The following is a 26,250-nucleotide window of genomic DNA, read 5'->3' as shown; positions in this document are numbered from 1 at the left end:
TTTAGTGAATATTTTTAAAATTTTAAACATTTTTTTTATATTTTTTTAGATGCACCTTACTTAGATGTATCTAAAAAGTAAAAAATTTGTGAAAAAATATTTTTAAAAATTAAAAAATTCATAAAAATACAAAAAATGTACTAAATTCTCGTATTTTTTTTGTATTTTTGGTATTTAATGAATTTTTAAAAGGTTTTTTTTACAAATTTTTTACTTGTTAGGTATATTTATGTTAGCTATGTCTAAAAAATAAAAAAAAATGCTTAAAATATTTAAAAAATTAGTAAAAACAAAAAAAAATGAAAAGCAAGAAAGTAGAATTTTCTGAAAAGTGTTTTTTTGAAAAACCTAACCAAGCAAGCTGATTTGTTGAGTTTATTTTGTTTTAATTTTTATTTATATTTTTAGTGTATATATTTGTTTAAATATATTTATAATGTCACGGTTCGACTACTTTGACCCGGCAGTTGAACCGGTAATCCATTCACCTAATTCTTTTTTTGATTTACTCACTGATCCAATTTTCAAAACATTGGTTTATAATATGGACTCGGATCCTATCTAATACTTTATTCAACCACTTATCATCTATGACTATTGAATAAACTACTTGATGAAGGTTGGATGAAGAAAGTATCGGAAAAGATCTTTCATAAGGCATCCATGCAAAGGAGAAAACAAGGACAAAACGTGGGGAAATATAAAGACACAGTGAAAAACAAGGGCACAAGTGCAAAACCCGGCGCAAAACAAAACAAGAACCCAAAATTTGGGGAAATGTAGAAATAAAGTGAACAGCAAGGGTATCAGTGCAAAACCCATCTATAGTCTTTTTTCGTAGTGTCCCGTCCTCATCGATCCTCCCCAAATTGTCATATTTGCAAGGTCCGCAAATGTTTCGTTCATGGTGTCCTCAAATGTCGACCTAATCAGGTGAAATCATCTATCATACCTTACTCCACTCTCATCTCAGCCATTTCACTCTCCTTCGTTCTCACAACTTTCTAGGAAAATCTATGTATATATGTATATGTATAAATCGTATGCATATGTATATGTATATGTATATGTGTGTATATCTATGTATGTTCTGTGTTTGATTTGAATGCTATCTTCGTTGAATGCATAAATACATTTGGTTATTGCAGAAGCAAAGTTATGAGTAGAGTTTGAGTCTGCTAGTTTAATTGTTAACTCGAATGACGCTAAACCCTAGAATTGGGGTTTCAGCCGAAAAGCCCTTTGTGTATTTTTATGGTTTGTTGTACCTAAGATTTGCTTAGCATGAACAATGAAGCTGCTTTTGTTCTGGGTCCAGTTTTGTACCTAGTTCTATTAGATAGCTAAGCGGGTGATGAACACCAGAACCACTATTGTTGTTGTGGTTGTGACGACCCGTCTTGTGATTTTGATTCCTATTACGTCTTATTGATTACCAATACTAGTGTTGTAGTGCGTTGTCTAGAACTACGAGAAAGTATTTTTATGTAATGGGAATGACACGTGGCCGAGATGGCGTGGTGTCAGCTTTCCTCTCGTTAATTAATCTGTGGTCAAAAGTCGGACTGATATTTGAAGTGGCTGAACACTCAACACTTCGGGTTAAGCACAAAAGTGACTCCTTGAGTACCATTTTATCACATGTCAATTAATGAATGGAAGGGTACATCATGTTATTTTGGTCACGTGGCATACCCGTTACATAAAATACTTTCTCACTAGAACTAGGATAGACCTAATTAGTACCACGATACTCTATAAAGCATGGACACGTCCCTAAGGCCTACGTATGAGTGTCGGACATGTGTCGGACACGGACACGCTGTGGACACGTGTCCGACACTTTCCCTTACGTGTCCTTTTTTTTGGAATTTTTTCAGTCGGACACGTGGTTGGACACGTTTCAGACACGTAGGTGGATCGAAGAAGCCCTAGAACTGTTGGAGAGGAGAAAGAGAGAGCCAGAGACAGATTGAGGGAAGAGAGAGGGAGATAGATCAAGGGAAGAGAGAGACAGATCGGGGGAAGAGAGAACAAACCCTAACCTGTTCTTCTCTCTTCTGCTTCTTCTCTGTTCTTCTATCTTCTTCTTCACTTCGTCTTCGTCTTCGTCTTCTCTTTTGTCTTCTTCTGCCTTCGTCTTTTTTCTTTTGTTTTCGTCTTCTTTTCTTCTCTTTTCTTCTTCTGATTTCATTTATTCTCTCTCCTCCCTTTTCTGTCTCCTTTTCCTTTTTTTATTCTCTCCTCTCCTTTTTTATTTTCTTTTGTTTTATTATTTATATCCATGTTTTTATTAAAATTTATAAAATAAATTATTTTTATTTGAAAAAAATCAATTTTTATTAAAAAAATTTAGGCAATGTATTTATTAATTTTATTATTATTGTAATTTTATAAGAACCAATAATTTTTTTTTAAAATTTTAGATATATAATAAATAAGGTTATATATATTAAACGTGTCCCCAACATGTCGTGTCCCCAATTTTTTGGAAATTTACGTATTTGCATGTCCGTGTTTGTCCCGTGTCCGTGCATCATAGACGATACTGTTGGGCCAGAAGGGTGGTATGTGGAGATGGGATAGGAACGAATGTGTGTGCCTCGAAGCTTACGGAGTGGGCTCAAAGATCTTGAAAATAAGGTAAGGGGGGGAAAGTATAGGGTTGGTAGTTGTAATCATGTCATAGCTTGGATCCAAACCACGAAGAACATAAATCATTAAATCATTGTTGGACACCAATTAGCCAATTTAAGCCAAGGAATCTGCCAAGGACTTGGCATAGAGGTAGATAGTAAGATACGGTCCGATTATCCCCGGTGAGAGACAATAAGCAAAATCAAAGTTTAGACGCATGAGCAACATATTGTTGAGAAAAATGATGCTCAAGTCGGCTCCAAATAGCTTGTGAAGTGTGAAGACCAATGACCAAGCCCAAAATGGGCTCAAATAAAGTAGCATTGTGGAGGCCGGCAACTGGTTGATCGGTGTGGTACCAAATTAAATACTTAAGATTTCGGACAATAGGTTGGCCAATTGTGGTCGAGAGGAACTCTAGTGATTGAGGATATATCCATAAATAAAATGCCAAAAATTCTAGCCAATAAGAAAGGGCTAAATTTGAGATCATCAAAGAAGGTGGTTTTGAATAAGTTAATTTCATAGTCACTAAATTGGTGATGTGAGGAATTGTGAATGTAGAATCGGAGGCCATGGAGGATGGAGAACTTGTAGAAATAGAGGAACTGGAAAGAAATGACAAGGATCAATAAACAGAGAAGACAATAACATGTTGAATCACGAAAGAAGGGCCCAATGACAACAGAGGATGGGCATTAACAAAGAATATACCACAACATGAGTAGAGATCATTAGAAAAAAGGCTTGGTGAGTGGTAATGAGACTGTGGAGGACGACATAAGCTTGGGCAACTACATGGCAAACAAGTCGTGGAGGCCACAGGCACCTTGGCACACCAAAACCTCCGGACAAGATAAAGTTGTTTGTTGAAATAAATGCAGAGGTGAAATGTTAGGCTGTGAGATCCTTTGATGCCATTTAAAGATATTGAGAATTGAATAATTGCATTCATTTCAATAGACATATAAATAGTTGTTATGGAGAGTATAAAATTGGTATGTACATAAATTAGATCTAGACATAACCCTAAATATGTAACAAAATATTTGCAACTATACAAAAGAAAAAAATCAATACACAAATAAGGGGGCTGCGTAACAAGTTGTGTGAACAATTGAGATCTAGTGAAAAGAAAACTTGTATTGGACCTCCATGCAATTGAGCTTAATATGATTAGCTAGCTTAATCGAGGTGACATGTAACTATTTGGAAATGTAACCAACATTAAACATATGATTTGCGATGTTTAACTTGTTTGAAACCTGTTTTGTTTTCATAAGTGAATGCATGGCTCAAGAATGAGTTTCAATGGGAAAATAACACAAGTGGTCTTTAAAGTATACCATTTACTTTCATTTTGGTATGTAATCTTTAATTTGTATCAATTGCATCCCTAAACTTCAGACATTGATCCAATGTAGTCCCATCTTCTAACTACTGTCTAAAGAACAAACGTAAAATGCCAACCTCACATCAGACATTGAAGGGCATTAAGGACATTTTAACGTGCCTATTTGTGTCAAATACTATCAATCAAAAAGTCAAATATATATGCATTTGGCTCTCAACCATTTTAGGGTTTCAAGGCAACAAATCACAAGCATAAATATTTTTTGGGATTTTAGGGATTGTTTCCCTACTTTTCTTTTCAACATGCTTGTCCCATCTCGTGTTGCTCATCTCTCCAGTTGACGAGATATGTTGTTGTTGCACATGGGTTCATGCTGCTGATGTTGAGATAGCTATGGCATGTCGTTTCATTTCTTCTTGCTGTGTTGCCACCCTTGATGGGGCACAAGGATCAAAATTTTGTTTGTTTCAATTATCTTTAAAACGGAGCATTTGGAAATGTTTTGGAAATAAGAGGGAAACATTAACAATTTTAGAAGCACACTAAAGTGTTTGAAAACAAAAATTTTGTAATTTTGTTTTTTAATTTTTGGTGGACCTCATCTCTTTGTTATTTGTAATTTTCTCATTTCATCAAGTTTTTAGTAAAATTTTCTTGACATCAATCCAAAAATAAAAATACAAAGACAGAAAGAAAAAAAAGAAAAATTTATTTAAACATATATGCAACCAATAACTAAATAATTAAACATATTTGATGTCTGCTAATCCATTCACATAAGGGAACAAGTGTATAATTTATTATTAAATGTTAATACCAAAAATAAATAAATAAATAAATTAATTAATGTCAAACAAATGATCAAACACAAGTCTTCATGATTGTGAAAGTGCAAGAGGTTATTACCAAACAATGTTCACAAATATATATGGATAATAATAGCATTAACAATAACAATCAAATATTAAAGGGTTCCGCGTGGTAGGGAGGTCCTTTTCATAACAAGATTAAAATGGTCTTTCAATTAGGTTAATAATAAAGTTTGAGAAAGATCAAGAAATATTAATAGATAATAATAATTAGTTTAAAGGGTTGGGCCGTGGGTTGGGGTTTGCCATAGTAAGAAAAAGAAGAAGAAAGAAATGCTAGATTTTAGAAGAAATAAGGAAAGATAAAAAAGAAGGTACTTGTGATAATAATGAAGGAATAAATGACTCAACTCTCTTTCTCTCTCTCTCTCTCTCTCTCTCTCAATTCTACTTTCTCATATTCTCAATCAAATTTTTGGACCTTTATGTTGTTCTCAATTTTAATTATTTTTTTTTAATGTCAAAATAGGAAAATAGAAACAATTTTATTGAGGACCCTGATATATGTTGAAAGAAATTATTGTTTCGGTGTGTTTCGTAGTGTTTTGACGAGTTTTGTTACATTTCAATGGAACAATGGAAACATTGAAATTTTGGTTTTCCTCAAATATTTTGTGTTGGTTTCGTAGTAAATAGAAGCGTTTCGGCCATTTTGATGGTAATGGAATGAAATTTTGTTCCTTGCTTGGGCATGTACTGCCTAGTCCTTGGTTCCCAAGAGTTGACTAGCATTGTTTGCTGCAATGTCAGCCACTTATGTTTTCAAGTAGAGATGATGGAGTCATCATTAGTTTCCTGTTTTCTATCCTCTTTCTGCCTTCTGGCCTTTTTTTCCCTAGACTGACTTCCTTTCTCTTTTATATTTGTTGATTCTTTTCTTCGTCCTTTTATTTTCTTTTTGTTTATTGCTATTTTTTGGGTTAACTTTGTTTTCACGGCTTCCCTTATTATTGATTGATGACTGGTGTTCATGGAGGAATGATTCTGGCAGAGAATTGTCATATCAGCCCTGAATGCATCATTGTCTCGGAAACGGTGCCAATGAGTCGTTTAGCAAATGGAGAAGCGGAGCACAATCTTCACAATCAAAGAGATCAAAGTCTATGTCAAGGCTATAGTGGAAGAAATGGAAATGTGGGCTCTGTTGTAATCAGTTCTACTACTAATCATGATGGAAATTACGGGGAAGAAAGAGCATCAAGAATATCTGTCAGAGATACTGCAGACAACATGAATGGGAACATGCAGCCAGATGTTATATCTGTATGTAGGGATAAAACTAGTTCAAAATTTTATTTTATTTTTCTTATAACATTGGCCTGCTTGAGAATACGAATTTATCTGTTTGCCATGTTATTTAACTGCAGAAAAAAGCAAGACAGCAGAAAGAAATGACTTTAGAAGATATGTACAATAGTCAATATGATTTTGACGACGACGATGATGATAGTGACTGGGAGCCCTCACAAAAACTTACAACAGTTGTAAAGTGGTTTTGTGTCAATTGTACAATGGTTAATCTAGATGATGTTGTCCATTGTGATGTACGGTTTACATTGTCAACTTCTTTCTTGTTGCTTCGTGCTTAATCTTTAATTTTTCTTCTTTCTTATTTTTTCTTTTTTTGCTGAATGATAACATTTTCATTTATAGGTTGTGAATTTGTAACTCAATTAACTGTTTCTTAATGGACATGTGTGATTGTCTATAGTTGATCTGAGGCAATCTCCTCTATATGCAGATATGTGGAGAACATAAAGAATCAGGAATTGTTAAGCATGGATTTTTTGCATCTCCTTTCTTGAAAGAAGCAGGTCTTACTCAGAATGAGTCGGAAATAGAACAATACAAAGGTAGTTACATGTAGTTGGCTATTTGATTTGTGTCATATTGCTACCTGTCACTGACATTAATGTGAGAAAGTTTTTGTTAAGGAGCTTCTGGTCAGACCATTTTGTCTTTTGGCTATCTGATACTAAATACGCCTAGTATTGTTTTTGGAAAGAAGCCTAGCCAATGTGTTTCTGTTGAATGGTTATTTATGTAGCCTATAAAGTCGGGGGAATTTATGTTTTATATTTTTCAGCTAAAGATTTATTTCTAAATGTAGTTTTTGAATGAATCATTATAAATTTGAATATATTTATATCTATGTATATTGTAACTAATCATATTAGAAGTATTAATAACTGAGGTTCTTGTGAGTAGGAAGGAGGTCACAAAAAATGGTGAAGTGCGTTGTATCATCATTTGTTTATTGAGTTCAATGAATGATGGCTTAAACTGGATTCTTTCTGCTTGGAAGATTGGCAGAACTTGTCAAATTGGAATTTTCATCAGTTTCTAGTTGTATGCATGCTAACCTGGGGATTTCCAAGGAATAAAATATTCAAGTCTAGAATCTGTTGGAAAAAAAAAGGAAGTCGCGAAAATGGAGTTTTTCTGAGGATCACTCTGGAAAAATGTACTGATTATAGAGATGGAAATTCTTGCAATAGTTGATTTTCAAAGTAGTATAATAATTGATGAGTTTGCTTGCATATCTCTTAATTAGCATTATTGCCATTGCTCGTAATGTAGGATTTCATTAAATATTGGAGTGTCTCCCAATTATCATCTCCCAATAATTAATGAAACTAACATTACTTCGAATCTCATGATTATGCATGATTCACTGATTGAAGGGCAATATAGTTTCTGGAAGCAAAAAATATTTCTAGTTTAGGATATCTCTTAGATTAAGGATTGATGCATGGTGAAGGGAACAATTTCATGGAAATTTTGAGAATAATCAGTTTCTTAATTGCCTCACTAAATCACAAAGATCTAGCAGAATTAATGCTTTTTTAGTCAGTGATAGCGTACCTCCTGGGATTGAGACAAGTCGTACTAATTATGCTGTTGAAGCATTTGTGGTGACCTTTTACCTACCTAATGTCTTTGACATGGATATTTTTGAATTTTGCTTTGATAGATAGAAGGAATAATGCTAGAACCACCAAGGGGGTTTAATAATAATTTTGTTTAATTTCAAGGTGTTAGCATTTTGATGAAATAACATTGTATTTTTTAGTAAGGTAAATGAAATAATAATGTTTAATCATATTATCGTGCTCGTTAAACTGTTGGGTTTGGTAATAAGATAGTGCATTTTTTCTGCCACTCTCCTCAAATTTCTTCTTTGTGTAGATTCATGCTCGCGATTTTTGGTGTCAGACAATTCTACTGCTATTGGATTTGATGAGAGAATGTTGCTTCACTCAGAAGTATGTGCTGCTTTCCTGCATTTAATTTTTTGAAATTTCCTTTTGAACTTCTTTAGTATACTTATCCAAAACAAGAAGTAAACAACGCTTTTATATTACAAATAGAGAACCAAATAGAAGGAGAAGCAAACAACCAAATAAAGAAGAATAAACCAAAAAGGAACCGAATACCAAATGCCAATGGAGTGATTTGAACCGAAGAACTCTCTTAACTTGAGCTCTGATATCATATTAAGTCACCAATTGTTCGAGAAGTAAGTTGCTAGGCAATGGGCCCAACAATGTAATATATCAAAAGCTATCCAACACACGTAAAGGGTAAACAAGAGCATTATTTTTATATATTGAACGGAAATATAACAGCCGAGATTTCAGAGATACGGTGATTTTTTTGGAATATAATGGAAAATAACTAAAAGCAGTGGATGAATAAAATATTCAAATAACAGTTTCTGTGAAAAATGATGGCCAATATTTTGGATATCAATTTGTTTGGTAATTTCGATATTTAAGCCTTGCTTCACATTCTTCTTTTGAACAGCCACTCAACCCTCTTTGTTTCTATCTCCTTAACGTATTAAATAATCTATTATCTCTCATTAATATCTTTAGAGTCCAAAAGTATGAAACATTTTGTATACATATTGTGCTCGTCTCCAGCTGATGTCTCAATAACAATATGCTCCCTTTTTGGCTGGGTTGGTGGGAACACTATTCTTTTATGATCATTCATGAGGTATTGGTTTATGAATTGCTCTATCACCCAAGTCTGAATAAAAAACCCCTTTGGTGGTGGTTGCTTACTTTTGGATTCTGAACATAGAGCTTTTAAATTGGACTTCGGTTGCTACCAAATGAATAAGTAGCATCTCTTTTTTATTTTATTTTATTTATTATTTTTTTTAAAGTAAAATTTTATAAAAGAAAGCATCAAAGGGATGTTGCCTGGATACAACAAACAAACATCTACACTAAAGCCCCGAACGAACTCCATAGTTGGGAAAGCTTTCCATATAGTTAAGGTGTCTATGATATTTAACTAAGAAGCATGGACACGGACACGTGACACGACACGAATACGATACGGACACGCCAATACGTTAATTTTAAAAAAATGCAGGACACGACACGTGGAGGACACGCATGAAATATATAATTTTATATATTTATTATATGTTATATATATGAATATATCATTCAAAAATAATAAAAAATGCAATATAGCACTAATTCCTATAAATTTATATGCTTTTTGTTTTATTATTGTATCTTAAGTTGTTTTGTTCAAACTTATAATTAGCTTCACATATGTATAATCAATAGACACATGTGTTTAAACAATTGACACATGTGTCCTCCAAGTGTCCAAAGAGTGTCCGGGTCTTTAAAAATATTTAAAAAATAAGACACGTTTTGAAGAGTATCGGACACGTGTCCTAAGAGTGTCCAAAGAGTGTCGGTGTCCGACACGGACATGACACGGATACGTCACCTTCTTAGAAGTGTCCGTGCGTCTTAGATATTTAATAATGTTACCGGTTTGGGTTTTTGATTTTGTTGATGTTTGGAATGTTTTGCGTTTTCCTTACGAGGAGGAGCAGATTTTATGCACTCTTAGTGGGACGAAAGGGTGGGAAAGAGAAGGAAGGCGTGGCTCTTGGCCGCTTTATGCCTTATGTGGATAATTTGGAGTGAGCGAAATAGGAGGATGTTTCATGGAATGGAGGAACCTTTTCATGGGTTTAAGAGTTCTCATATTGCTATTGTGTACATTTTCTTTTTTTATAAAGCTAACTTTAAATTAGCCAACAAGTGAGTAGGTCTCATGTGCTATGCTTTCTTTTTTATTGTTGTTGTTGTTGTTGTTATCATTATTATTTTATTTTATTTTTTGCATTTGAATGTGTACTAGCATAATTGGTGAAGGTTTCACTCAAATTGATTGTCATTGCTCAATAGTAACCATAAGTGGTGTGCTATTCAATGATTAGTCATAGCATAGTGATCTCTTATGCTGATTATAAATGACATTCCTTTTATTGTTTGTTTGCTTCTTGTTGTTTCTATGCTGGAGTTAGGTTGAATTGAAGTCACATCCACATCCAGAAAGACCAGATCGACTTCGAGCTATTGCTGCTAGCCTTGCAACTGCTGGTGTGTTGGTTAATCTTTGTTTCTTTTATTTTTGTTTGTGTTTGCAGAAGTTGGTTTGTTGCTACCCATATCAATTATTATTTTCTGTTTATCAGTATAAAATTTTCATAACACAGTGTACTGGGGTTATGTGGTAAATCATATGGCTTCTTTTGTCCCCCAAACAATTGACAAGCAATTTCAAATTTTGAACTTTTGCAGGTATATTTCCGGGACGATGTGTTCCAATTTCTGCAAGAGAAATCACACAAAAAGAACTACATACGGTAAGCAATGAGCATCATCTTGAGGCTTGCAAGGGCTAATTAAAATCCATGCATATAATAGTACTTCTATTCTATTGTTGATAATAAAACAGTGCTTCTATTCAATTTTGCTTCTGATATCTGAGACTGTTTTGAGGAAATAAATCAGATGAGCTGGAATTTTATAATTGTAGAATGTTTCTGACAGTATACTTGAATCACATCTCTCTGGTATACTGTTTTTTGTGTTTGTATGATGAGAACAATAAGCTGGGATTATTGGTCATGCATCTTAGTTCTTGGGCTGAACCTCTTCAATATAATGTTGGAACCGTGATGCAAATTTTTACTTCATAGGGTTTTGAAACAAGTGCCTTTTCCATTGCTGAATCTTTGTTTTTCGAGTTTGCAGGTCCACTCTTTGGAGCACATTGAATCTGTAGAGCTTACAAGCCGTATTTTTTCTAGGTGCGTGTGTTCTATTTTTTTTCTTTTTGTTGAGTGATGCACAGGAGACCGTGTGGTGGGTGTATGTGGTTGTTGACAGATTTGTTGAGATTAGTCTTTAGATTTCTTAGTTCCTGTTGATTGGCAGCTACTTCACTCCTGATACATATGCAAATGAGCATTCAGCAAGTGCTGCTAGGCTTGCGGCGGGTTTGTGTGCTGATCTTGCTTCAGCAATTTTTTCTGGACGTGCCAAAAATGGTTTTGCTTTGGTAAGAACAATTCTCAAGTCTCCTATCATGTCTGTTAATAAACCTATCAAAGCAACCAGCTGTTATTAACTTATTTTTCCCTCTCTTCTCCCTCTCTCTCTCTCTCTTTTCTGATTCAGGTTAGACCTCCTGGGCACCATGCTGGTGTAAGGCATGCCATGGGGTTTTGCCTCCACAATAATGCTGCAGTTGCTGCATTAGCAGTTCAGGCTGCTGGGGCTAAGAAGGTTCTAATTGTTGATTGGGTAATGTCAAGAACTCCTTTATACTTTTTCTGCTTCTTTGTTACTAGGTAATTTTACAATCTTGTAAATCTAATGAGAATTTATGTGCAAAACTAAGGGTATCTTACCCTGAAAAGTCAGTGACATGTGTCAATATTTCTTTATCTTTTCTTCATGCTGTTTGGGTAATTTTGTTTGCAATGATAGAGTAATTGCTTCCATTTATATATGATGGAGGCCTTATGCAACTACTGAATGTAATGCATGTGAGCATAACACCTCTAATTCATAAATTGAAAATTTTTTGTTTCTTGCAGGATGTACATCATGGAAATGGAACGCAAGAAATTTTTGAGGGGAACAAATCGGTGAATATTTATTTGAATTAAATCTTTTTACACAAAATTATTTGAGTGAAATGATACATGAGGTGGTGGATGCGGACTAAGTTACTTTTATAGTTGGACTGAAAAGGCATAAACCAATTCCTGTGCATAAAATTTTAGCTTTTACATTTAGAGATTTCTTGATGGAGGTTCATTGAACCTACAATTTTAGTATTTGACAATAATGTATAAGTTTTGCAAGTTAAAAATTTATGCACAGTTATTTTTCTGAAATTTCTTACATTCCATATGCATTTGGCATCTGATTGACACCAAGCATCGTTTTTCATATAAATATGCATAAATAAATTTTCCTTTGAATGAAAATTTCTAACTGCTTGTGGATTTGGTCTAGTTCTAATCTATTGCACTGATGAGGTTGGGCATATGTGTAGGTCCTGTATATCTCCTTACATAGACATGAGGGTGGGAAGTTCTATCCTGGTACAGGTGCAGCTCATGAGGTTGTTGATTCTCTCTCTCTCTCTCTCTCTCTCTCTCCCCCCCCCCCCCCCCCCCGCCACCCCTCACCTTGTCTCTTGGAATCGATTTGTAATCTCTGGCAGATAATTATTTGTTTAGTACTTTAGTGGAACATATGTTACGGACATCACAGTTTTTTGTTGTGAAAACTTGTACATATTGAATTTACCTCCATAGGATTGCCAAACGAACTCCTTTGTGGCTATGGATAATGTTCTTAATGATTTTGTCTCTTTTCCGTTTTTCTATTGGCTTAATTCATGTTATTGCGTAATTGATTTTTTCTTTTTGCAGGTAGGTACCAGGGGTGCAGAAGGATACTGTGTGAATGTTCCATGGAGTCATGGAGGAGTGGGCGATAATGATTATATTTTTGCATTTCAACATGTTGTGCTACCTATAGGTTATTATTTTATTTTCTAATTTGAAAGAAAGGAAGGTCTCTGCATTTTCTTTTATTTTTGTTATTAAGGGTATAGTTCGGGAGGGATCTTATGTCATTTTGATAAAAGATTTCATTCTTTAATTACTTTTATCTTCTAGGTGGACAGACTAACAAAAATATTATCATGAGTCAATTAACGGTGCTGAGTTGATCACTGATACTATTCTTGTTTGATAATTTTTTCTTGACATGTGCCCTTGGTGAATATCCTGATCTCCTATTACTTCTGTTGTGAAGTGAAAAGAAAGATCTGTACCTTTCAAGAAACATCAATGGGGCTTATTGGGTTGTTTACAGTCATTTGTAAAGTAAGACCAATAATGTAATACAAGAAATTAATTCCAACTCTAAAGTCTGCACCTATGGCGTTGAAGGATTTGACATGAAAATGATATGATCCTAACCAAGATTCCTGTTTAATATGCTGACAAAAACAAATGTGCAACACTCATGATCCACAGTCTAGTGTTTATATAAGTTGATAGTCATTGTTAATGTAAAATTGAACTAGACGAATACTAACTTGTGTTGATTAATTTCCTGACCTTAAAGCTAAGATGCGGATGTGAAGTCCTGAAGATCTTAAATTCTTGAAATCATTGGATTTTGTTCTTGTTTTATTTTTGTTTTTGTTTCTTTATGGGGTTATATTCTAAGTAGCAGAAACACTTCACAAAGGAGGAGCTATGCCCATGTCTGACACTGACACCACTCCGAGAAACCTGTCCGTCACTTCTTGAACAATCTCAGACACTTTGACAACACTTTTAAAACACTTCACAACACCTTGCAGACATTCCCCACTATGCTCTATAGGTTTAATCTCTTAATAGGTATAACGCCCGGCGTTCTTGGAATGAAACTACTCACCAAATGTGTTTGAAATCATTTCTAAAAAGAATACATCATATGTATGACTACATAGAACATGCAACGCCAACTCTGACCACAGCAAAAGAGTATAGCGTTAAGGATAAATTTAGCAAGACAACAAGTACTCGGAGTTTGCATTATATACATGATACGTGTGGAGCATTATCTTCCACATTTTGTAATTTTAACTAAAAAATGCGTAAATAATTAGTTAATTTGCATTTTTATACAATATGCACGAAAGATATTTGAATATTTTGTGTTTCAGTGTTCATGCCCTACTTGATTAGGAATTGTCATGTCAAAGAGCTCGTGTTGTGTCCTGTGTCTATGCTACATAGGCTACAACTGTTCAGGCTTTGTTCTCATTATTGTACTGCACTTGCGATTTTGGTTGTTCTTAAGATGGAGCGTGTTTTGGATATATAATATATACCTTTAGTATACCTTTTTTAGTCTAATATCCAGCCATAATATATTCCATTCTGGCTATCGTTGTTTACTTTTGGTTATTGCCAAAAATATATTTAGTGATATTTAAACCACACTTGATTGCAGCTTCTGAGTTTGCCCCTGATTTCACCATCATATCAGCAGGATTTGATGCTGCAAGGGGTGATCCCCTTGGCTGCTGTGATGTAAGGATTTTCTTCTCAGCTGAATAGATCTTTGTCTTTGTCACTTATTAGCTGACATCCATTTAATTTGTGGGTATATCATATGCAAGAGCTTCATGGTTGCTTTCGTAGTGTTTTTCATATTTCAAGGCCTTGTTAACTGAACAGATTGATGATTTGTGTCATTCTCGCAGTTTTCAATCAGATATCAGGATTCAAATGTTTATTCTAGGCTTCATTATCTCTTGTAGGTAACTCCTGCCGGCTTTGCACAAATGACACATATGTTGAATGCTCTTTCTGGTGGAAAGCTGCTTGTTATTCTTGAGGGCGGGTTTGTGATTTACTTTTGGTCCTTGGTTTTAATAATTCAAATCTTTGCTTTACGTGAAATCTAACTGGATTAATGTACTCATCTACAGATATAATCTCCGATCAATATCATCCTCTGCTACTGCAGTGATTAAGGTGAGATTAGTTCTTTAATTCTTAAAGCAAATATGGTTCGTAGTAGTTGGGAAGTTCCAACTCCGTTTAAAGTATGTTTTAATTATATGCTGTGTTCTTTTCTGTCATTTGTTTGTTTTAACTTGAATATATACAGTTAGTTCATGGTGTATGGTCATCTTGTTGAGAGATTCTTGAGATTAGTTATAGAAAGTAATATTAGACGTTAGTCTCATGAAGGGTCAAGGCAAGGTGAAGACCTTCTCTGGTTTGCACTTAATATACATCATGAAAATCTCTTCTGTTTGACATCTATCAAGTCCTGATGGCATTCATGCAGTCTAAACTTCTGTTGTTGCTTTGAGTAATTAAAATATGAACCAGTTCATTGCATTCTAGAACAATTTTGACAAAATGGTCAGGGTTCATAGCAAGACTTCTGAAGGATTTTGGATAGAATTTCAGAAAAAGGGTAGTACCTGGTCTTGATTAGAAGAATAATATTTTTTGCCTGAGTTTAGCAATTGTCGCATGCTTTTCTTGACAGAATAAATTTTAAATACACACTATTTCCGTCCACACCCACCATTTAACGATTATTTTTATGATAATTTTACCCTCAAGTACAATTATTATTATTTTTTGATTGGCACCAAAAGTTAAGATATATTAAAAAAAGAAGGGAAAAAATAAAAGAATCAGTACAGGGAGGGGACAACAAAGAGTCCTCCGGAGAAGAACATAAATAGTGGTTGCTCTTTTTTTTTTTTTTTTGTCGTTGTTGTTGACAACTTAGTATCTGGTCCACTGGACCAACTAATCCGAGAGATCAATCCCACAGTCCACTAGTGGGGGGGCCAAGTAAAGTCGGCCCAAAGCTGCTCCATATGGACTGGCCCCATGAAATTGTTTGCACCTAGTAGGTTTTGAACCTGAGACCTGGGAGGAAGCACACTCCCAAGCTTCAGGCCCCAAGCTTCAGGTCCCAAGCCTTGACCACCAGGCCAACCCCTTGGGGTTAGAATGGTTGCATTTGAGGAGGTGGATTTGTGAATTGTTCACAGCTTTAGGAGTTCGTCGCTTGTAAGTTCATCATATAAGTAGTGGAGAAACTGATTTTATAGCCAAGCAGGGGGCTCTATTCTTGAATATCTCTATATCCTCTTTCGTGTTCCTGTTTACATTCTGTGTTCTCTTTCTGTGTAGTAGAAGTTTTGTTTGGAAGAAAGACCTTTAGTTCCTTTTCACAAATCTTCTCATTATTGATGAACTTGTTGCTTGTCGTACTAAAGAAGGAAAATGGAAGCCTTACTATGTCATTCATGCATTAAAATGAAGCGCAGGCAACAAATTATTTATCAAAAGAAAGATCCAATCATCTGATGATTTGGAATAGTATTATGTTTAAATTATTTATGCTTAATAATACTGCTAATGAAATGAACATATGGGTTAAGATTTTGAGCAATAACATTACTTTTAGTCAAAAAATGATTATGCATTTCAGCCCAGGCTTGTAAATGCTACAAGTTTTTTGACAACTTGGTATTTTTGGTTAACCAATGACTACTTGTACGTCCTACATATGTCAGCCTATGCTATTAGTTCTTTTTGATACTTCATATAAGATATAGAAGAGGTGGGATGTAACTCTCTCTCTCTCTCTCTCTCTCTCTCTCTCTTTAAAGTAAGACGGCAAAAATGAATGAAGTTTTGATTTTCCCATCTCGGAGATTGGACAGAGAAACCCTGCACAAGCATGAGTGGAAATTCAACGTGTTGTGTCCTTGATTGTATAATGTGGGCTTTATAAACATTCCTTTATACAAGGTCTTTTTTGTTGGTTGTTGTGTGTGAGTGCGCACAGGCGCAGAGCGTGCCAATTCATTCTATCCTTGATTGATATCATGTGGGTTTTATTACACAGTTATTAATGTGATGTCTTTCTGTTTTATGTATGTGCATCTCCTTTGACTTGGCATCTCTGCGATGAAGGTCTTGCTTGGTGAAAGTCCTGGATGTGAAGTGGTGAATGTTGTACCATCTAAATCTGGATTGGTAACTGTTTTGGAAGTCCTGAAAATTCAGATGAACTTCTGGCCTGCACTGGAATCTTTCTATTCAAAATTGCACTCACAATGGGGACCGTATGCTTTTCAGGACAGAAGTGAGTACAATTCCTTTTTGTAAACAACAAGGCCCCCCCCCCACCAATACTTTTTGTCCTGTAGAGTGGGTATGGTTCAAGAAAAACATTTATGACTTTAAGTAGGCATTTCTCACTTCTGCAGTAAATTCCAAGGTAGGCATTCAGAGGGAGAGAGCAACCCTCTTGATTATACCTTTTATCCCTCTAATTATTGCTAGTTGAGTGAGGTACCATCTACATGGAAGATGCTAGATGGTTGTTTAAGATTCATCTTGTCAAATGTTTTGACATAGACGACCTTGCTGAGAAAAGAATACTTATGACCTACTTAAAGAACTAGGGGAAGAAGGATTTGAGAAGTCCTGATAGAATTTAAACCTTCTTGAGTTTATTATGAACCAGAACTCAAAAGGTTTCTAAACCATCTTCTATATGATATTTTGAATTTTATTTTTTATTCTATTTTGCATGACCAATATGCTTGCCTAAAATATTCTGTCAGCACTTAATGCCTCGTGTGGGTATCCATATTACCAACCTTTAGTAGGATTACATACCATATCCAACAGTGCCTGACACCTGCACTCCCTGAATGCACCTAGACATTCATTTGAATCTTCTTCAACTTGTCGATGATTGAAATTGAAGTCCAAAACTTCAGACACTTGGATGACATTTGATAATGTTGAGTACTTCTGGAAATAGCATGAAAAACCACATGGACTGTCCCATCATGCCCATGAAATTAGTTTTCATCGGATAGATATTTCGTTGTTGGAGCCAACGAAGTACACAGACAGGTTAATTGCCTTGTCTTAAAATATGCTGAATTTCCTATCTATCCCCTATGGCTTCGATTGGAATAATGTGCAATCATCCGTGAGGTTCTTATCAGGATGGAATTTGAGCATATGCCTTTGTAGGCTTGAACTCTTGTTTATATAATTTTGCAGTTTATTATGAATGTTTAGGTTTTGGGGTTAGTGCACTGTGCATGGCTTAACTTCTTATTCCGTAAATGACCTGACCTCTTCTAGCACTGAAATGGTTGAGGAGCACTTGCTATTCCATTTTAGCCGACATACTTTACATGGACGCCGCAATGGATAGGCATTATGATTAGAAAAATCACTTTCATATTTGTCTCACTGCAGGAATGTAGGACGCAGAAAACCCGTCAAAATGACCATTTTTTTTTAACATTTAGAGGACTTGAGTTTGCAAGAGTTTTAAGCTTTTATTTTACTTTTTTATTTCTTTTTTTTAACGAGGAACTTCTGGCAATGGATTGAATTCTCATGGACTAATATTTTCTGATCTTCATCTGCAGAAAAACAGTCAAAAAAGAGACAGCGGGCGGTGGTACCAATATGGTGGCAATGTGGGCAAAAAAGGTGGTTGTATTATGTCTTGTCCGGGCACCTTGGTTTAAAATCAAAGCGGTTTTGAGTATCATTTTGTGTGATATTTCATGCATCCCTTGTAATTTTGCTGTGTAGTTCAGTTCAGGGGAATTGTTTTTTAGAATTTTATTGCATCAAGAGATCTCAAAATGTTACGGATGTTTTACAACCAAACCCCCCCCCCCCCCCCCCCAAAAAAAAAAAAAAAAAAAAAGAAAGAAAAAAGAGGGAAGAAAAGAAAGATTGCCAAATCTCTCTCAATTTGATATTGATATTGATTTTTATTGTTTTAAATGTTTCATTGGATGGATCCGAATGTTGGGATTGAGATAGTATGTGAGGAAGGTAGATTCGAATTAAGTTTGGTGTCCCGAAGACGATTAACAATCAACATCAGTGGGGTTCATACGTAATTATGACTGAAAGATCAGTTTTTGGACTTGAGCTTTCAAAGGAAATCATGTTGTCTTGGCAGAGACGGCGATGTATAATTGGGACACCTTTATTTATCGCCGTTCTGTTGCAACTACTGAAATGGGGATGAATGAAACATATATGAAATAAATGTGATGGTCAGTCCTCAATTATTGCATTTATTTATTCGTCATTTTTGTTTGTTGTTTTGGTTGGGAGAGGGGAATAGGAGAAAGTGATCCCGGGCCAAAGATCTTCTGATCTCAGATATCTCTGCCCCTTTGTTTGAAACCGACACAACCATTAGATTATGTCTTGGGATTACTATGCCGTGAATTTTTAATGATCTAATTTTATGTTTGTAAAGAGTTTTGAGATGGGGAGATAGGAAAATTGGGAATAGTGGATCTTGGTGTTCAAATTCGGGTAAAATGATGTAATGTGGATTGGATAGAATCCTTTGATTAAGAATTTTTCCACATTTAAAATCTTGGTTTTGAGGTAATGTTTGTCCTTTTGATTCACAGAAGGTTGAATCAAGACAGTTCTGAATGTCTTGACTACAATTATCCCAAGTTACAAAGGGAACATCAAAAAAGTGTAGTTATTGTATATTCAGAATATGGGGTTCAATATCTGATAAGAAAACATTTCAAGATTGTGTCACTGCACTTCAGAAATGAGCAAAATCCCGTTGTAGGATTGTTTGTTATTGGTGCATTGTTGGAGGCGCCATTGGGTATGCCACCGGGACGACGTATGGTGGATGGTGGTGGTGACCTGGAGGAAGCATAACTGGAGTACCAACTGCTGACCCCATATGACCCATATGGCTTGGGGCAGCTACTGGATGCCCTACAGGTGCTCCTCCGTACATGCCCAAACTGGGCATATTCGGTGGTGCCCTATGCTTCACTGGTGGTGGTCCAATAGCCGATGTGGTTGTTGGGTTTGCCGGGTTTGTCTGTTGACCGGTAATGGGTGGTTGTTGAATCGGAACATCACCACTGCCACCCCCACCATTGACGCTGGTGATGTCGTGGATGCTGGATCGCCTTCTATCCCTGTTCATAGAGTTCAATCGAATGAAGTATTTCTGGGCATGGCTTGCAACTTGTGTTGGAGTCCTTGATATCACAAAGTTCCTTGATATGCTTCTCCAGTCCCCTTTCCCAAACTTGTCCAAACCAAGCAAAAACAGCCTGAAATTCAAAACAAACAAAAAAACGAGATAAATTAAGCAACCCTCAATGGTTACTCATAATCTTTTCTTTTAATATGTTTTCCTAGTGTGCATATTAATTTAAGCTTAATAATTTTTCAAGTTCGAGTTGATTTGAGTTAAGCTTGAGTATCTCAAAACTTTGAGAAGTCAAATTTGAGCATGAGCTTGATTATTTAAACTTGAGTTCAAGCTCAGCTAATTTTTAGTGAGTTGAATTCGAACACTTACAAATTCGACTCGGTTCATTTGCAGTTTTAATAATGAGAAACCTCATTAAAGGTGTTTTTGGATTCATTCATAATCTCAAATACCAAGATGTCTGACTTGCACTAGAATTCAAACTCAATACGTCCCAGTTTATTAATTGCTAAAGGCCTTGTTTGGTACAGTTTTTTTTTCAACTTATTTCAACTTTCAGCTTAATTTAAGTTATTTTGATGTGTTTGGTTTAGCTTAACAATGCAGCTTATAGCTTTTTGTAAGTTAGAAATCAGCTTATTCTTTGAGTGGGGCAGGAGAAGCTTAATTTATAAGTCAGAAATCAGCTTATGTTCATAGTTATAAGCTATAAGCTGTTAAGGCATAAGTTATAAGCACTTTCTCACAGTTCTACCAAACAGGGCCAAACTATCCGTTTGAACTCAACTCAATTCACTCAATATTATCATGAAAAATTTTAAGTTCACATAATTCCATTACGTAACTAGACACAACCCTCTAACATTGGTAGGACTGACTCCTTAGGAGAGAATTGTATTTAATTCTATAATTGAATTCTGTGAACGTAAAATAACTGTAATTATCACAAGTAGGGGGTTGTTTGGTTGAATTTACCTATGCTCTTCTTCCGTCCATGGAATTCCTTTCCTTCTCTCTTGCTCCGACCTAGATCCTCCCTTCCCTCCACCGCTGTGCCCGGCGGAGTCGTGTGCCACTGCCGCCAACCCCGAAAACCCACTTCCATAATTGCAGCTTGATCTCTTATCAACAGCAGTGTTTGTGACTCCATGAAAACCATGGTGGTGGTCCTTGCTTGATGATGAAGAAGCTTCTTCTCCAACATAGCTCGGGACCGGTATGTGACCGGCTTCAATGGCAGCAACATCATCAACTAGTAACTGGTAGTGTTGCTTCAATTCTTCAATGGTTTTACTTGGAACCATTGCAGCAATCTTGTCCCACTGCTCTTTTGATGAGTCATCTTCTGACCAGTGCATTGCAATGGCATTTTCAAATGCTTTCTCTTCTTCTTTACACCATACTACTATTGCTGATGCTGAAGATGAAGATGACATGTTTTTGATGAATTGCGTGTGTGAAAGAGGTGAGTATGTTGATGGGTTTTGTTGTGGGAAGTTGTTTCTGTTTTTGGGTTGGAGAAAGAGAGAGAGGGGGGAGAGGAAGAGGAGGGGAGATGCGTAGGATAAGAGGAGGGAGGAGTGGCGAAATGGAGTGTAGGATAAGGATGGGTTTCAAATGTATTAATGGAAAGGAGGACCACATCGAGGGTTGAAGGGATGGGCTGATTTGTCATATTCATGGAAAAAATTACACAAAATTCTCTCTCTCTCTCTCTCTCTCTCTAGACTTGCAATATGTCAATTTCAGCCTTGCAAGTTTGTATAGTTTGTGAGGTTCTTGAGGCAAGTGTGTAAGGTCTGAGTAGGTTTTGAGACACATAACATGGCCATGTAAAATGATAGCAAATTGACATATGTTAAAGTATCTTTAATGATAAATGTTATAATAATATTATTATTATTATAATTTAGCAATAAATACTAGTAAATTATTCAAATTATAGTAATAGTGCTCTAATGGTCAGATGCTATTTTGACAAATTTTAATCAATTTTGTTAAGTCTTTTGATTGTCTAGTGTTGGTTCTATGTTTGGTTCTTCGTGTGCGCAGCATTGCTATTGCTGAAATTGTCTGAAATATGAATAAAAAATGAAGGAAGAGAGGTTTTGCGTGAGTTAATACATATAGTAGCTGCCATATGGCACCAACGGAGCATCACTTTTCATCTTTAGCTGCCAAATTATAGCAATGATAACTCCAATGATAAATCATTAAAGATGCTCTTATGTATTTATGTTATAGGACAAATTTATTTATTTTAAATATTTTGTTATTTGTAGGTATGGTTGATATTATATATACATATATTGTTTGTTGTGTGGTGCCAAAAAATTAATAAAATTCATTCGGTGATGCGTATCAGTCTTCAAAATAAAATTTATTTATTTTTTATTTTCTTCACAAATTGAAAATTCAAATGCACCCTATTAGATTGAATTTCAACTCTCTCTCTACTTTGCCCAAAATGGGTGAGGAAAATGACTTGGAAACAAGATTTTTATATACAAGATTTATCACAATTCCCAAAAATAATGTAATAATGACATTTGTAAAAATAGAATCTATTCTAATAAAATTTTAATATTAAAAATAAGAGAATTAAGGTTGTCACATAATTTTGATTTAAAATTATTTTTGAGGTTTCTGTTTATATAACCCTACTCAATCAATAAAATTCATTTAGCAATACATGACAACCCTCAAATTAAGATTAAAAGACTATGCTTTTCATTTATACATATATATATATTTTTATCTGTAATTCGAGATTCAAATAGAATAACAGTATTTCAACTGCCATTCTCTCTCTCTCTCTCCACCTTTCCTAATCAAGAAAATTAAAGCATTGTTGTTTTAGCTTAAAAGTTAGATTTATTTTTCAAATTCAATAATGTGACAATGAATTAAAATATTTAAAATAATTCTTTCTCTTTCTCATATATTCTCTAATCATTAGTCAACTATTTCTCTTATATATCATTATGTCTCGAAAGTGAGTTTCAAAAAATAAACTTATATAGTATCATTTTTTATAAATTAATCCGATGATATATGGTAGCCCTCAAATTAAAATTGGAAGGCATGCTTTTCATTTTTTTTTCTTCAATAAATTTAAAATTTAAACATAATTTTAAATTGAAACGTAACTTTTTTTTTTTTTTTTTGTTAGAGGAAAATCCTCCCTACCCTTCCGCAGGTCCAAGACAGCGCCCCTTGCAGAGATCACTAGGGTGTCCTGTTAGTCGTTCCGAATGAGGAGATTATAACCTGAGAACTTGTCCCGACCTCCCAAGACAAGCCGTTCCAAGTGAGAAGATTATAACCTGAGAACTTGTCATGACCTCCCAAGACAAGCTCCGCTTAAGTCAGGACTCGCACAGCGAGAGAGTATTGAACCCACACCAAGTGCTGATTAGACAACTTGAAGTCCAACCTCCTAACCAACTGTGTTTCGTTCAAGAAATTGGTCTAGGAGAAGAAAATTAAACCTGTAACCTTGAAACTTAAATTCCAAGCCTTAAGCACAATGCCACTCATCCTGGGTTATTGAAACGTAGCTCTCTCTTTCATCTTTGCCGAATATTTATAATTTGGGTTGAGAAACTTTGCAATCATTGAGGAAGAGAATGAGAGTTGAAGCCAAGGCCACCAGAATATTTGATATTTCTAGTGAGGGAACATATCACTCTCCACTTATAGTTCTAGCCCACACTCGCTTTTGAATTCTCAGTCTCACGCTTTATATATAGAAAAAGACATTATTGCTGAGGAGAAATATACACAAAATCTATATCAGTAAGGTTATGCATATTAGGGAATCACATAATCAAACAAAGAAATATATAGGCCGGACAATTAGTAGAATAATCGAGTGGTTAATCAGCTATCATTTTATCGATTGTGGCCATCATTTTGTCATTCAATCGATTATCCGGCCGTCCAGTCAGTCGATTGATCATCATCTTGTTGATTGCGACTATCATCTTATTATTCAGATGACCATCCCAATTGTCCGACCTATATGCTTCTGTGTTTGATTCTGTGCTGCCCCTCTGTGTGCGTAGCATTATTGAATATATATAAAAATTAGCAGTTAACACACGCAGTGGTGGAGCCAGAAAACTAATTTAGAAGGGACACTTGTTAATTAAAATTTTAAATTTTTTTTCTCATAATCAATAACAATAGATAATAATTTTTAAATTAATATTACGCACAAAATCTTAAATATTTAATATAAAATTTTTGTTTTTACAATTGACCTTGTGAAAAATCAGAATTGGAAATATATGATTTTCTTTGTAACTAGTTATAGGTTATGCAAAAGAGTCTTGTATGTCTTATAATAGATTATATAATAATATATAAATAATAATGATACCACATTATTATCGATATATGATATCACTAATCAATAGTAAAATAACTCATGGAATGTCAATCACACTTGTTAAATATAATTAACAATTCAATAATTTTTCATTTTTGTAGTGGGGTTAACTATGTTTACATGTAAGTGATGATTTGATATCACTGTTGCACTAAATTTTTTTTTAATAATATAATTTGTTGTAATTTTTTCATTGGAAAATATCTTGGACCCCTAATGGGGGTGACCCCCACCATCCCCACTGATTTTTGATTGGCTGAAAATTATTATTTTTTTTTTTGACCTTGCTATCACAGCCCCCCACGTGGAGGTGGGGGTGCTGGGGTCACCCCTACTAGGGGTCCCCAGCAGTGCTCTTTTTTATTTTCAATCAAAACAATCATCATTATTTTCGTAATTTGAAAAATATTATTAAGAAATCATTCTAAATGTTATTTTTATATAAATTTTTTATCGATAAATTATTTTTCTTATATGTAAAAAAAAATAAGAATAAAATTACAAAAGAAAGCACGTGCCCCCTAGTCCCTTCATTGTTGCGCCACTAAACACACATGATATGCATATAATTTAAGTAAGTAAAAATAAATTTTAAAAAACTTAATATCACAATAAATATGTTTCTTAAGTGATAAAAATTTTCTTTTCTACATTTAAGATCAAAGTTACGACACGTTCATTTTAAAGACGTTCTTTAACCAAAAAGCTAACTTTTCAAATAATCCTTAAATTTTAATCTCATAATATATAATTAATATTTTTTGAGATTTTTTTTATGTATAAATTCTAGAGTAAACTATTAATAGGTTCTAATAGTTAGACTTGATTTCTATAAAATTTTATTAAAAATAAATCTTGGTAAAATTGAAACTAAAAATATTTTTTTTTGACAATTTTTTATATGCGTTGTTAAAAATTGACAATTAATAATTTTTTTTATTATAAATTTTATAAATTATCATTAAAACTTACAATTAATAATATTTTTTATAATAAATTTTTCTCATAAAACCTATCGGTAATAAATTCATTTATTAAGACTTTCATTTAATACATTAAATTCTATACACATATCTTTACTTATTTGCTGATTGGTATGCCGTCTATTTAGTCAACAAAAAAGGCTTTGCCACAAGTTTCAACCACACTATGAAAAGCCAATTGACCTTTGCGGTCCAATGGCATTCAAGGGGGGTCGAAAATGAAAAAATCTTTAATTGAAGAATTCATCTATTCAAGCCCTCATCAATTACTATATTGTGGGGGTGTTTCGAGAAGATGTTTTAATATTCAACTTGTTTGGTTGTATTTTTTTAAAATTACTTTTTAAAAAAATTTATTTTTTTATTTTTTGTGTTTTTTTTTTACTATTTTTTTTTTAATATCTTGAGTAATTTTTTTTTTACTTTTTAGACCTATTTAACATAAATATACTTAAAAAATAAAAAAATTATAGAAAAAACCTTTTAAAAATTCATTAAATACCAAAAATACAAAAAAATACAAGAATTCAGTATATTTTTTATATTTTTACATATTTATTAAGTTTTAAAAATATTTTTTCATAGATTTTTAACTTTTTAGATACATCTAAGTAAGGTGCATCTAAAAAAGTAAAAAAAATATTTAAAATTTTAAAAATATTTACTAAAAACAAAAAAAACACGAAAATCCAAAAACTGAGTTTTCAAAAAATTTAATTCAAAAAACTCAAACAAAACACACTGATTAGTTTTTGATTTTTAATCAAATTTTTGAATTTTTTAGAAAATTATTTAGAAAATTGATAAAAGTTACTTTTCAACCTTTTTTTTTTTTTTTTTTTTTTTAATGTTGGATTATACCATCACATCAAAATTAAATAACCAAATTACCTCACCTAATTTAAAAAATTTACATTTTTACACATGTGACTCATTTTGCAACTGAAAAGTATAGCTGTAATTTCTCAAGTAGCTTTTAACTACCTTCCCAAATGGTTTTGATGCCAAAAAAAATAAGTTTCTAGCTTTTTATCCAAGCTGTAAAACACAACTTTTATTTTTATTTTCAAATGAAACCAGTATATCAATGTGTAAAATAATTTTA

At 34.0% G+C, this 26,250-nt stretch overlaps 2 protein-coding genes across 3 annotated transcripts; one reads left to right on the top strand and one right to left on the bottom strand.

The window, feature by feature from the left end:
* Positions 1 to 741: 741 nt before the first annotated feature.
* Positions 742 to 18,458, top strand: HDA15 (histone deacetylase 15). Of its 2 annotated transcripts, XM_028254911.2 has the most exons (18): positions 742 to 933; positions 5,852 to 6,123; positions 6,228 to 6,404; positions 6,602 to 6,713; positions 8,050 to 8,126; positions 10,205 to 10,280; positions 10,482 to 10,546; positions 10,938 to 10,993; positions 11,121 to 11,244; positions 11,364 to 11,489; positions 11,786 to 11,836; positions 12,250 to 12,318; positions 12,632 to 12,740; positions 14,214 to 14,293; positions 14,524 to 14,606; positions 14,695 to 14,740; positions 16,715 to 16,886; positions 18,199 to 18,458. In XM_028254911.2, exons 2-18 carry the CDS (start codon positions 5,902 to 5,904, stop codon positions 18,315 to 18,317), a joined length of 1,764 nt encoding a protein of 587 aa, XP_028110712.2. In that variant the 5' UTR covers positions 742 to 933; positions 5,852 to 5,901; the 3' UTR covers positions 18,318 to 18,458. The 2 variants fall into 2 exon arrangements, with proteins under 2 accessions (XP_028110712.2, XP_028110713.2); XM_028254912.2 differs by lacking the exon at positions 16,715 to 16,886 and having other exon boundaries at positions 745 to 933.
* Positions 18,459 to 19,275: 817 nt separating this feature from the next.
* LOC114309211 (Duplicated homeodomain-like superfamily protein) lies at positions 19,276 to 23,059 on the bottom strand. The gene is made up of 2 exons (XM_028254913.2): positions 20,745 to 23,059; positions 19,276 to 19,887 (listed from the first exon to the last, which is right to left on the bottom strand). Exons 1-2 carry the CDS (start codon positions 21,203 to 21,205, stop codon positions 19,395 to 19,397), a joined length of 954 nt encoding a protein of 317 aa, XP_028110714.2. The 5' UTR covers positions 21,206 to 23,059; the 3' UTR covers positions 19,276 to 19,394.
* Between the last annotated feature and the right edge of the window lie 3,191 nt (positions 23,060 to 26,250).

The sequence above is a fragment of the Camellia sinensis genome, chromosome 15 (assembly GCF_055761805.1).
Source record: "Camellia sinensis isolate YWXY chromosome 15, ASM5576180v1, whole genome shotgun sequence".
Taxonomy (NCBI): domain Eukaryota; kingdom Viridiplantae; phylum Streptophyta; class Magnoliopsida; order Ericales; family Theaceae; genus Camellia; species Camellia sinensis.
Note: the sequence above shows the minus strand (reverse complement) of the source record. Positions and strands in the feature narration are given on the sequence as shown.